This window comes from Rhamphochromis sp. 'chilingali', assembly GCF_963969265.1.
Source record: "Rhamphochromis sp. 'chilingali' genome assembly, chromosome: 19".
NCBI classification, from domain to species: Eukaryota; Metazoa; Chordata; class Actinopteri; order Cichliformes; family Cichlidae; genus Rhamphochromis; species Rhamphochromis sp. 'chilingali'.
The window spans coordinates 20,928,712-20,941,749 of NC_137946.1; the positions used below are offsets into that span (position 1 = coordinate 20,928,712).

Consider the following 13,038-nt stretch of genomic DNA (forward strand, 5'->3'; position numbering starts at 1 on the left):
CCCGTGTGTGTATTTTCGCATAATCCTCAGTTTTATATGAATCTAGACCTATTTTCTCAAATGAGATGCAGTAGCCTGATTTAAAAGGGGAAAAAAAGTAATTTAGCCTCGAACCACACACAATCAGGGTGGGATCAGATTGTATTCATGCCAACTAGTTCCAGATTGGATGCTCATGGTGACAATGTAATGAGTGGAGACCAATATGCTGCCTGCTTTCCTGGCACACTGTGTTTTTTTTGTTCCCCCCCCCCCTTCCGCTGCCTCTTTGAGAGTAGAGATTCTATATTCTTTCATTCCATGCCTTGAAGCATCTGACAAACTCCCGCTGTGCCCACTTATGTGTCTCCCTCAACTGTCATATAGTGGTTATGTGACATGTTGCTTGTCTGTGAAGCCTACTTATCACTAAAATCTATTCCAACTCCAATGTCAAAAGTGTTGTGAAGCACATCCCTTAAGTGTCCTATATGTTTACATTCACCAGCTCAGAGGTTGAATGATGACCTGACATATATAAAATACCGAATCTGGAGTTAGTTATCAAACTGTCCGGCACAAACTTCAGCTAAAAAATAATTTTGCACATGATTGTTTATTTTCTAAACAATTATATCAACCAGCTTTATAGTAAAGTGTTTTTTAAATCAAAATACTAAAAAATACATGTTTTTGATTCGCAGACTACCGATTTCTTCCGTAAGCGTAAACCTGCTTAGGAGCAGGCTTACTTTATGTAAACAGGATTAGATCGCGGCCACTCAGGTATGTCCGCTTCATTTATACGAAAGCAACAGCGATATTTTTCCACTGTTTTCCCATAAATAAATATTATCAATGTAACTAAAGATAATGCAGCACCTGATCCATTTATTGATTTCATACAGATACATACAGGTCATTTCCTAAAAAAAGGGAAATGTACTATTAACATTCTATTACATGTATGTGATTATTACAGATGTATATATATCATATTTTAGAGTAGTAATAGTAAATTACTTCGTGTAATCAAGATGAGAGACCATGGCTATAAAAGCGAAGGTGGATTTGGGAAGCCTGTTGCAGCCATGTCCTGTCCGTTTGTACGCGAGCCACCCATTGCGGAAGGTGCAAGATTGATAAGGAGAGTTTTCAGAATTCAGCGTATATTGCGGGATAGACAGGATCCTTTAGCTCAGCGCGACAGTGTGCCCATAGAGAGATATCGATTTTCCCGTGAGGGTATTATACCAACTTGTTGACGAGGGGGTGCAGGACTATGAGGTGCCGTAAGGGACATTATTACTAAAACGCTCTCACACACACAACTGAAATGCTCTCACGCACACTAGTGAAATTTTAGCTCTCACACACACTACTGAAACGCTCTCACACACACTACTGAAATTTTAGCTCTCACACACACTACTGAAATGCTCTCTCACACACTACTGAAACGCTCTCACACACACTACTGAAACGCTCTCACACACACTACTGAAACGCTCTCACACACACTACTGAAATTTTAGCTCTCACACACACAACTGAAATGCTCTCACACACACTAGTGAAATTTTACCTCTCACACACACTACTGAAACGCTCTCACACACACTACTGAAAATCCAAGGCATTTCAGTTAAACAGGAAGGCGTTTCAGTTGAACAGGAAGGCATTTCAGTTAAACAGGAAGGCGTTTCAGTTAAACAGGAAGGAGTTTTAGATGAACAGGAAGTTGTGTCCAGACCAGGAAAGTGAAGGAAAAAGTGGTACACTTCAAACCACTACACAGATGTCTACTCAGCAACCTGCTAGTAGCCTAAGTGAAGCAGCCGCATTACTCAACAGTATATTATCCTCAGCAGAGACCATCAGAACTTTGTCAAATGCCACAGTCGTGGGGCAGCAACCTGTTGCAAGTACCAGTGTGGACGGACTGGATAGTCACTTAACATCCCTCTTTCCCTCACGTCAACGTAGCAGCTTGCCCATGCCAGCGACATCTACAGTCAGGAGAGAATGTGCACCTGCACCACGTTATCAAACTCGGCAATGCTTCGGCAGCTGGACATCAGGCACCAGAAGAAAAAGGTAGTTACAAAGTTTAATGAGTTTGTATTCACTTGCCTGAAATGGGGCCATATGTAATAGTCTGATATTTAATAATATACTGCAGGGCTCGCAAAATCGCTAGCCCGACGTCCTGGGGCTAGCGATTTTTCCAGGCTACCAAAATCTATCTCTGCCCTGCCCGTCGGGCTATCGTAGGAAGGAAAAATATATGTCTATGCTTTTGCATTCTTTCGGAAATGTAGCTGGGTAATTATGTCATTGGCATCGGTGAGCCACTGTCAATATGTGACATATTGAAATCGCGTTTGAATTTGCGCTTGTTTTTTGCTTTCACTTTGCAATTATGTGTTATGCAACTGTGTATAGAGAGCGACAGTACTGACTGGTGAGTGATGATAATTTGCGCACCAATTCCTCTGATATCGTCTTATCAATCGTTAGCTTACTATGCAAACATGACAAGTGAAATCTCCCGCAGCTTAAACATGTGAGAGGTTGATTGCGCAGAGAATCGCTGAGCGTTATGTGTGTGTGTGTGTGTGTAAAAGCAGCAGGATTTATATTTTAGTTCTGCTGAGCCAAATAAGACAGGTCAGGGTGAAGAAGTGACAGCCAAAGAAAAACTTACCACAAAACGGAAAAGTTATGACAAATCAGACTATAAGGCAAAAAGAAAGTGCAGCTTTATGGTTTCATGGACAAAATAATTTCTGTGGCTGCAATGACGAGCTAAATAACCAGGGCTGCACATAAGTGGTCCGCAGGTGCGCATTCGCTGTCAAAACAAAAGACACGCACAAGATAAGAAGTTGCAACGCGTGTTTGCGTACATAGGATTTTCTGGAGGAGGACAGACATTTGTTTAGAACTCTTAAAGATGTCGAAGAAGCTCCTTTAAGCAATTACTTTGGTTTTCCTCCACCTCCAAAGAAATGTCAGAAGGAGTCCGAACCACAAAAGAAGCACGTATTCTCGGAAAAGTATAAAAAAAAAGTATATAAAATTAACCCTTATGTTTGCCTAACTACAACAATTTTGTCTATGAAAGCATTCTGTGTAGGGGTTTGGATAGTGTTCTGCTGTCTGCATCTCAGTATTATTAGTTATCACTTGCTGTTGTTTATGGTATCTAATATTTATATTTCAGAGCTATGGCCCAGCAGCATGACCATTTCAACAAAGATGTTATACTACTTCCAACTCCATCATGGGGAGTAGTGTGCAAACAAGGTTCGAAATTATGGTTACACAAACATGGGCACATCCTCAGTGCTTTTGAATTCCAGAAGACCTGGGACAACCAAACTGTCGTGAAACACCTCAAGGAAAGCTTTGGTGAACGCCTTCCAGAGGATGTCAGGTAAAATACTATTGTTTATTGTTACTGTGTGTATTCATGTAATGACTTGTACTTAAAGATAATATACCAAAGTAAAGAAGTTTAAAATATCATTCATCATTATAAAAACATATGACTATACCAGTAGAATTTAAGTCATAAAAGCATACACACAAACAGAACAATATATAATAAAATATTTAACTAATACTTAAAATATTTAACTAATTAGCAATTGCTGTTGTCCCTATTTATTTTTTGTAGCCTCGAGTTTCTAATGGCTTGTGGCAATAAGCTGGTGTCTCCAAAGCTCCAAGTTGGTCAGGAGCTGAATGGGATGCTGATCCTAAAGGTTTTTAAAACCAAAGCCCTCTATGTAAGGCCATCAAGGACACTTTTAGTAAGTTACTAAAAGAATGAAAAGTAATCATGATTTGGGAAAAAACATGTCAACAATTGGGCTTCTAACAAAATAGAATATATTTATTTAAAACAAGTGTTTGGGAGCAATCAATATGGATATTTCTTATTTTAATCTTTTTAAGATAAGCTATAATTACTTGCTTTTGATATATGTTTTTGGTCTTTTTCTGTTGAAGAGTGAATCAGATGAAGACAAAGATCCTTCCCACATCAGCTCCAAATCAGCATTAAGCAGTTGTGCAACTGATAAGGACAGTGACAATGATTGATTTGAAGTTGATAGTTCAAAAATCCAAGACATGAGCAGCCAAGTCACTACAAGGTTAAGAAGTCATGTTAAAGGTGATAACCCTGGCACTAGCAGTGATGAAGAAGATGATACTGGGACCAACTGTATTCGAAGGAGTCTTGGTAAAAGGCAACGAGCAAAGCAAGGAAGTGATGGGAGCAGCATTTGTGATGAAGGCTACATGGCAAGAAGTGATGACAAACCTAGCACAAGCAGTCACAGCAGAGATTTCAATGCAAGAAGTGAAGACATCCCTGCCATGAGCGTTAATGATGAAGATTATTTTTCATATTTAACTCTCGTGGCATCGCTTTCTGGCGATTCTTCAGATGATGAGGATTTAAATCAAACTATAATTGCGAGCTTGGAGAATCAGATGTGAGTAACAAACATACAGAATTTGAGTTTGAGACATAATTTGGGCTTTCCAGAATTGTCAAATCAATATAAACCTTTAAAGCTTTAACTCTCTATGATCAGTGTGACACATATTCTCAAATTCTGTAACATGACTACATGGCTGATATATTTTATTTTCTGTTTTATTTTCTTTTTTTAGTGCAGAAAAAGTCCCTGTTCAAGAGATACTGCTGGAACTATCAAGCAAAATTAGCACAAAACAGCAGTGCAAATTTAATATAAATCGCTCTGCTGTGTGGGAGGGAGCCTTGCGTGGTTTTCAAAGGCTATCTTATGATCCCAACTTGATGATCTGTGTGAAATTCTCAGATGATATGGGGAAAAATGAGGAAGGGGTTGATTTAGGTGGGCCAAGGAGGGAATTCTTGAGACTATTGATGGACACCATTGCCAGGTCAGCCATGTTTGAGGGGAAAGAAAACTGCAAGAACTTGGCTCTTGACAGTACTGGTAATTACCTATTTTTCTAAGATTAATAGTGGGAACTGTTTAACTGATATTTATTTTTACAGGCAACATTACTGACAATTTTGCTTTTCCTTTTATTCTGTTGCTTTGCAGCTCTCAGAGGGGACTGGTACTACATCTCTGGGAGAGCCATTGCAGTGAGCTTGGTACATGGTGGTCCACCACCTAACTTTCTGTCACCAACAGTATTTTCCCTTCTGGTTGGAAATTCAGCAAATCCAGCCCTGGAAGACATAGCTGACCTGGAACTCTTTGAAAAAGTCCGAAAGGTCTCTATATGTTTATTTTATAAATCTTATAGTGAATTGAAAATAGTTTGTGTTCCAGTTTTCTTTTGTAGGGAATGTTTATCCGGATCAGTCTGGCCATTGCTGAATGCCAAGTTTTTATATTTTGCTGCTATATTAAACTAAGATTCAGTAGATAAGGGTAGACGAAAGAGTATATTTTATCATTTTTTAAGCACATTGTAAACATATTAAAAAAATATGTGTAGTCATTTGACTTCCAATGTACGCGCGGGCATATTGTGATTGTGTAGACCACTGGTGGCTGGGTTCCTTCTAATAGGTTATAAGACTACTGAGTAACTTCCATAACAAGCCCTTCCTCTGCTCTTTGTGATGCTAGATATCTCAAAGTACAACCCTTGAGGACCTTGAAAAGTCAAAAGAACCTCTGCTTGATTACTTGGCCAATGCAGGATGCCTGAGGCCTATGCGTTCACTAAGAGACAGGGATCTGCTGGTACATGATATTGTCATGTTTCAGGTCATCCACAGGGTTCAAGGTCCATTTCAAAGGTATTTTGGTATTCTGTGTTTTTCAGATTAATTAAAATGTGATAAAAATCTTACCTATTAATCAAAATGGCCAGTTAATAACCTAGTATAACTGATTGTGCCAAATTGATAATATACAATTAACTTAGAAGCATGAAATTGCAGAATTATTGAATAAAATTTATTTGTGCTGTTTATCCAGATTTTGTGAAGGTCTGAAAACTCTTGGGGTTCTCGAGAAAATGAGGAGGCATCCAGACAGTTTTCGCCCTCTGTTCTGCTATGAGCCACATATGCTGACTGCTGACCAGGTGGATGATCTTTTCAACATTCATCTATCTCCAGAAGGAAGCAACAGAAGAGCTGCTGAGGAGACAGTTGTTACCTTCTGGAGAGACTATCTCCAAGATGCAGAAGGTAATTGTCACTTTAGTGCACAATAAATAGATGTAACGATTTATAGGTTAGCATTTCTGAAATCTTTATTTTAAATAACATACTCATATAACAATAACACCACATTACCCTCTTGGTTGTAGTAACATTTTTACATAGTTCTTTGAGACTATTGAAAGATGAAAAGCATGCTCTATAGTCATTGCAATAACAGTCATTAAGATTCTTGCTTTAGATTTGTACTCACTGACAATTTATGTTGGCCAAATGAAATAACCTTTTAACACTTTTTTCCTTCTCTGTTTTATGCAGAAGAAGAAGGACCTTCCAAATTACAGAAGATATTGGCCTTTGCAACTGGAGCAACTGCGGTGCCACCTATTGGCTTTTCCCCAGCACCCTCGATTGAGTTCATTCATAGAGGAGACGATGACTTCTCTTCTACACCAATTTTCCCTCTTGCCAACACGTGTGTTAACTGCATTAGGCTGCCACTGCATGTTTCATACCAGCTGTTCAAGGAGAAGTTTGATTTTGCATTAGGTAACACTTACGGCTTTGGCAGGGTATGAACACATTATGCTGGAGGAGTTTGCGTGTTTCTCTTTTGTATTGGTCTCTCTTTTGATTCAAAGTGAGTATTGAGTATTAACTTGTTAAGGTTTTAATATTTCCAAATTTACCTGCTTCAGTCAAATTGATGTTTTAAGACATCAATTTGACAAGAAGTGATTGTTCTTCAGGATTCATACAGGTAGATACCAATTGTTTAACAGCACGTCAGAAGTTAATTTAGATTGTTGAGTTTGAATATACAAAATTTGTGTCACTTTACTCATTTCATGTGTATGTCCATCGGTTTTTGATTTGGTTGTATTTGTGTCTGTTTATTCTTCTGCCTGTGTCAGTTTCTGTTTGACAACAGAGCTGTCATTTTATCATTTTAAAGAAAATGGTTTCAATATGTTAGTTTCGATCACATATGTTTTCTGAAATGTTTTTTTTATATATCTTTTTTTTATTTTTTGCAAAATATTTTATTTAATGTAGAAGGTGTAAAAGTGAAGAAAACACATCTATTCCATGATTTCCATCATTTTCTAATGGATTCACTTGTTGAATTATGTTCATTGCAGTCTCATTTATGTTGATGTCAATAGCTGGAATATTGACATTATTGTTTGTTTGAAGTTCTGGTAATGGCCCTTCTTCATCAACGCCATAATAGTTATCAACATGAAAAATGTCATTTATAAACGACAGGATTCCCACATTGTTTGTGACACCTGTATGCCACAGCTGAAGAGGGGTCTGTCCTCCTTGTGTAGAGAGACCATGGTTGTTCCACTGATTGACAAATTCTGTTAATGCTCTTTCAATCCTTGGCAAATAAACATAATGCAGACAAAAAAGATGTAGCTCATTCAGTGAATCCAACATACCCTGTTCTTCCATAAAGTTAAAGATATTTATAAAGTGTCTTGATACAACTCTGTTGAGTTCTGCCCACAGTCTTTCAATTCTTTGGTTATGTACTGAAACACCTGTAATAACACTGCCTACTCCTCTTCTCTGTAACATAAAACGAGCAACCTGTATATTTTCCATACCATGATCACACCTGACCCTTAAGGGCAAACCAAAGTTTTGTATTCCTTCCAAAAATAATGACAAGACACTTGAGGCTCTGTTATTGGATAAGCAACGTAAGTATATGATAGTTCGGCTGAAGCCATCAACACAGCCATGCAGGACCAAGCGCCATCTAATCAATTTGTGGTTGCCGTCAAAATGCCTGTTGAGAGATCAGAAAGCATTACTACAGTTCCACATGTTTGTTCATATTATTTAGTAGTGAATTCCTGACCCTGTACTTAAACAAAAACTAGAGGTTTCATTTTGTACATTTACTTCAACAACAGCACACCTCTGTCTCTCACACACACACACACACACACACACACACACACACACACACACATACACACAGTGGCATAAAATGTCTTTTTCCACACTACGTTTACCTGGCACAATTGATGTTAGAGATTAAAATTGTGATGTAAAATAAAGGATTAAACAACTCAACAGTATATACATTAGACAACATCTAAATTGATGTACTATGAATCCCCCAAATATTTAACATACTTATATCAATTTCAGTTTTTTTGGTTATTGTTATTTTTTTATTATTATTATCTTATGCTGATCATATAGATTAACTTCAGTAATGTTTTGAATGAAGGACCATTAATTTTGATGTATTGTGTTAATACTTTTAAACACAAGGCCTGATCATTTGTTTCAAACCAGTGAACTTACCATAAGTGGTTGGGGGCCTGAACACTATAGATCCTTCGCCTTATCGCATGACGACGTCTAAATGCACGTCCAATAGGATCCAATTCCTGTAGACTTTGTCTGACCCTCCAACGTTGAACTCTTAAGCCACGAGATCTCAGACTTCCAAGAATGTATACTTCCCCTGCATTTGGAGTGTTCTGTAGGATATCCGTCACAAGGCCATTCAGTTCTTGATTTGAAATATCCACATAGCTTAATGGCTCAACTCCCAAAGTTTGTCTGTGTCTGTACAGGGTTCTTCGACTTATTCCAAAGCATGATGCAATTCTCTGCCATGTCATACCAATGGAAACAAAGTGAGAAATCTGTTCAGCAGATATAGTGTATCGTGGCCGACCTGGATGACCACTCAAGGTGGTTGGGGGTAACAATCTGTGGGTCACATAAGCAGATCTCTGTCTAGCATCATATTCATGTAGCAAGCTGCAAAAGCATCTATACAAGGATTGTAGTAGGTTGGTGGCAACCCTATTATTGGGATCATATCGAGATACAGCAGCAAGAAATTCTGATAGAGTTCGTGTATGATCATCTAGCTCTCTATAAAGCCGCTCTTGTCTGATATTGTCCGAATTTTCATTTTGGAGCGCCCCAATACATTGCAGAGCACAAGTAAAAAATCTTTCAACATCTTCTTCATTGGTTCTCACCTCAAAAAACAAAGAAAGTATGTAAAAAATGACAAGGATCTGATGTAATTTCATTGTAGATGAGGTACTGTCAGACACAGTCTTTCCAGATTATACGGGCAGCTAGCATAGCCAGGATGCCCCGACTTGTTGCAATAGGCTGCTACCCTACAACAATGTTTGGATAGTCACTGATGAAGGCAAAATATTTTTCAATTATACCTCTAACAGACTGTTGTAGACGTCACCGCGGTGTTAGCTGTGCATTAATGTGTTATTTGTTTTTCCTCACCTTCCTGTGCAGCTAAAATGCCTTCCTGTTCAATTGAAATCCTCTTGGTTTTCATTAGTGTGTGTGAGAGCGTTTCAGTAGTGTGTGTGAGAGCGTTTCAGTAGTGTGTGTGAGAGCGTTTCAGTAGTGTGTGTGAGAGCGATTCAGTAGTGTGTGTGAGAGCGTTTCAGTAGTGTGTGTGAGAGCGTTTCAGTAGTGTGTGTGAGAGGTAAAATTTCAGTAGTGTGTGTGAGAGCGTTTCAGTAGTGTGTGTGAGAGCGTTTCAGTAGTGTGTGTGAGAGCGTTTCAGTAGTGTGTGTGAGAGCGATTCAGTAGTGTGTGTGAGAGCGTTTCAGTAGTGTGTGTGAGAGCGTTTCAGTAGTGTGTGTGAGAGCGATTCAGTAGTGTGTGTGAGAGTGTTTCAGTAGTGTGTGTGAGAGCGTTTCAGTAGTGTGTGTGAGAGGTAAAATTTCAGTAGTGTGTGTGAGAGCGTTTCAGTAGTGTGTGTGAGAGCGTTTCAGTAGTGTGTGTGAGAGCGTTTCAGTAGTGTGTGTGAGAGCATTTCAGTAGTGTGTGTGAGAGCGTTTCAGTAGTGTGTGTGAGAGCGTTTCAGTAGTGTGTGTGAGAGGTAAAATTTCACTAGTGTGTGTGAGAGCATTTCAGTAGTGTGTGTGAGAGGTAAAATTTCAGTAGTAGTGTGTGTGAGAGCATTTCAGTAGTGTGTGTGAGAGCGTTTCAGTAGTGTGTGTGAGAGCATTTCAGTAGTGTGTGTGAGAGCGTTTCAGTAGTGTGTGTGAGAGCGTTTCAGTAGTGTGTGTGAGAGCGTTTCAGTAGTGTGTGTGAGAGGTAAAATTTCAGTAGTGTGTGTGAGAGCGTTTCAGTAGTGTGTGTGAGAGCGTTTCAGTAGTGTGTGTGAGAGGTAAAATTTCAGTAGTGTGTGTGAGAGCATTTCAGTAGTGTGTGTGAGAGCGTTTCAGTAGTGTGTGTGAGAGGTAAAATTTCAGTAGTGTGTGTGAGAGCATTTCAGTAGTGTGTGTGAGAGCGTTTCAGTAGTGTGTGTGAGAGCGTTTCAGTAGTGTGTGTGAGAGCGTTTCAGTAGTGTGTGTGAGAGGTAAAATTTCACTAGTGTGTGTGAGAGCATTTCAGTAGTGTGTGTGAGAGGTAAAATTTCAGTAGTAGTGTGTGTGAGAGCATTTCAGTAGTGTGTGTGAGAGCGTTTCAGTAGTGTGTGTGAGAGCATTTCAGTAGTGTGTGTGAGAGCGTTTCAGTAGTGTGTGTGAGAGGTAAAATTTCAGTAGTGTGTGTGAGAGCGTTTCAGTAGTGTGTGTGAGAGGTAAAATTTCAGTAGTGTGTGTGAGAGCGTTTCAGTAGTGTGTGTGAGAGCGTTTCAGTAGTGTGTGTGAGAGCGTTTCAGTAGTGTGTGTGAGAGCGTTTCAGTAGTGTGTGTGAGAGCGTTTCAGTAGTGTGTGTGAGAGGTAAAATTTCACTAGTGTGTGTGAGAGCATTTCAGTAGTGTGTGTGAGAGCGTTTCAGTAGTGTGTGTGAGAGCATTTCAGTAGTGTGTGTGAGAGCGTTTCAGTAGTGTGTGTGAGAGGTAAAATTTCAGTAGTGTGTGTGAGAGCGTTTCAGTAGTGTGTGTGAGAGCGTTTCAGTAGTGTGTGTGAGAGCTTTTCAGTAGTGTGTGTGAGAGCGTTTCAGTAGTGTGTGTGAGAGCGTTTCAGTAGTGTGTGTGAGAGCATTTCAGTAATAATGTCCCTTACGGCACCTCATACAGGACCACCACCTGTCTTTTTTTGCTCTGCCCTTTTCTTGGTTGCTGTTATAAACAAACAGACAGATTATTTCAGGGTCTCTTTTCAAGAGACTAAAAGCAATATAAGTGATAAATATTACCATTCACAAGAAAGCCTCGCTGTAAGGACAAGAAGTGCCACTAAAGATATTAACAATACAGAGTGTTACTCTTTTATGCAGAGTGATTACGAAAGTTTTAATATTACATAAAATATTGCAATGTTAAACAACTGACATGTCTTGATAACCGTTATTTACATACCCTCTGAAAGTATTTATGCCCAAAATAGATACTTTAAGTAATTTGATTACATGTCAATTTTCTGTGTAATTTTGTTTCATAAATTTAACACAAAACATCAGATTTAATGAAATCTGTTTAAATAAACTTGTTTGGATTATTCAAATGAATAAAACTTATTTTTTTTTGTCTATATTTCAGTTGAATTTTACAGCAAATTCTCAATTCATGTTTCTGAGTGCCAAAAGTCTTTTTTTATTTTTTAATGTACTTTGTTCATAATGGTCGATATGCTTCATCTCTACTTCTACTCTCGCCTCATTCCTTATGAACAGTCTCGAGTTATCATTCCTACTTACATTTGTCGTCCTGCCCCGCATGTCCCGATGATGAAGTCCTAGTGTGGTAATGACGTTCTTAGACTCTGCAAGTAGAAATGCTGCGCGAGCTACAGTTATTATGAACAATGTTACTTTTACATTTTTTAAGTTAAAATGTATCTTTCACTTTTTCCAACTACTCCCCTTCTCCCTCCATTTAATTGAGCCATTATTCATTGTAATTACTGTGACACAGTGGCCTTGTGGTGATCTCTTCTAGTATTTCATTACTTGAGATCAGTGGGGCTTGAGTGACAAATGTGGTCCTGAGGCTTCTTTGTCATCTGTGTTTATAATTATTCTATTATGTAATAACACATTTTAATCCGACATCTGTGCTATTGAATCTAACTTCTTAACTTGTCGCTCTTAAAATGCGTTGACTTCTAACTAATTAGGCATATGCAATTATAACTATTAGACTGTCACACCATTTCACTCCAGTAAAAGTCTATGTAGACAATGAGGCAAAAAGTCTCAGTAGAGGCTATACAATATATATCTTATAAAACACATAAAACTACAACGACAAATTGTCAAAAGCAAAGTTTAAAGGAAAAACATTTATAACCTCACTTCCACAGTTGGGATGCTGAATATTATGTAAATAATAAAAGCAGAAAGCAGTGATTTACAAATCTCATGAATCTATATTTTATGCCCCAGAAATATCAAATAAAACACATCAAACACAAACTGAGACATTTTACACATTAATGAAAAATATTTGCAAATTTTGAATTGGCAGCAGCACATCTCAAAAAAAGTTGACAGTGGCGTTAATAACGTTAACAGGTCAGTAACATGATTGGATATAAAAAGAGCATCTTATAGAGGCAGAGCTTCTCAGGCGTAAAGATGGGCAGAAGTTCACCAATCTGCTAAAAATTGTGGAAAAATTTCAGAAAAATGTTCTTCAGTGTAACAAAGGCTTGGAATATGTCATCATGTACACTGCGTAACATCATCAAAGGATTCATTATCTGGAGAAATCTGTGTGTTTAAGGGTCAACCCCAGAAATCGCTATTGGCTGCCTGCGATCTCTGGGCCCTCAGGCGGTACTGCTTTAAAAACAGCCATGATGCTGTCATGGAAATCACAGCATGGGCTCAGGAACACATCCAGAAATCACTGACTGCTCATTGTGCCACCTCCAAGTATAGGTTAAAGAGCTGCCATGCAA

General features: G+C 38.6%; 1 protein-coding gene across 2 annotated transcripts; it reads left to right on the forward strand.

Moving 5' to 3' along the window:
- The first annotated feature begins 1,712 nt into the window (after nt 1-1,712).
- Nucleotides 1,713-8,128, forward strand: LOC308387259 (G2/M phase-specific E3 ubiquitin-protein ligase-like). Of its 2 annotated transcripts, XM_080867210.1 has the most exons (9): nt 1,713-2,076; nt 3,206-3,418; nt 3,662-3,797; nt 3,997-4,487; nt 4,669-4,979; nt 5,091-5,266; nt 5,628-5,800; nt 5,982-6,196; nt 6,488-8,128. In XM_080867210.1, exons 4-9 carry the CDS (start codon nt 4,120-4,122, stop codon nt 6,745-6,747), a joined length of 1,503 nt encoding a protein of 500 aa, XP_080723336.1. In that variant the 5' UTR covers nt 1,713-2,076; nt 3,206-3,418; nt 3,662-3,797; nt 3,997-4,119; the 3' UTR covers nt 6,748-8,128. The 2 variants fall into 2 exon arrangements, with proteins under 2 accessions (XP_080723336.1, XP_080723337.1); XM_080867211.1 differs by lacking the exon at nt 3,662-3,797.
- Nucleotides 8,129-13,038: the final 4,910 nt, after the last annotated feature.

What these genes read in the sequence shown, in the direction of transcription:
- LOC308387259 (XM_080867210.1), top strand. Translation starts at nt 4,120, where the DNA reads ATGAGCAGCCAAGTCACTACAAGGTTAAGAAGTCATGTTAAAGGTGAT. An exon ending in CTTGGCTCTTGACAGTACTG is followed by an intron (nt 4,980 to 5,090) that starts GTAATTACCTAT and finishes GTTGCTTTGCAG; the next exon opens with CTCTCAGAGGGGACTGGTAC. An exon ending in TCTTTGAAAAAGTCCGAAAG is followed by an intron (nt 5,267 to 5,627) that starts GTCTCTATATGT and finishes TTGTGATGCTAG; the next exon opens with ATATCTCAAAGTACAACCCT.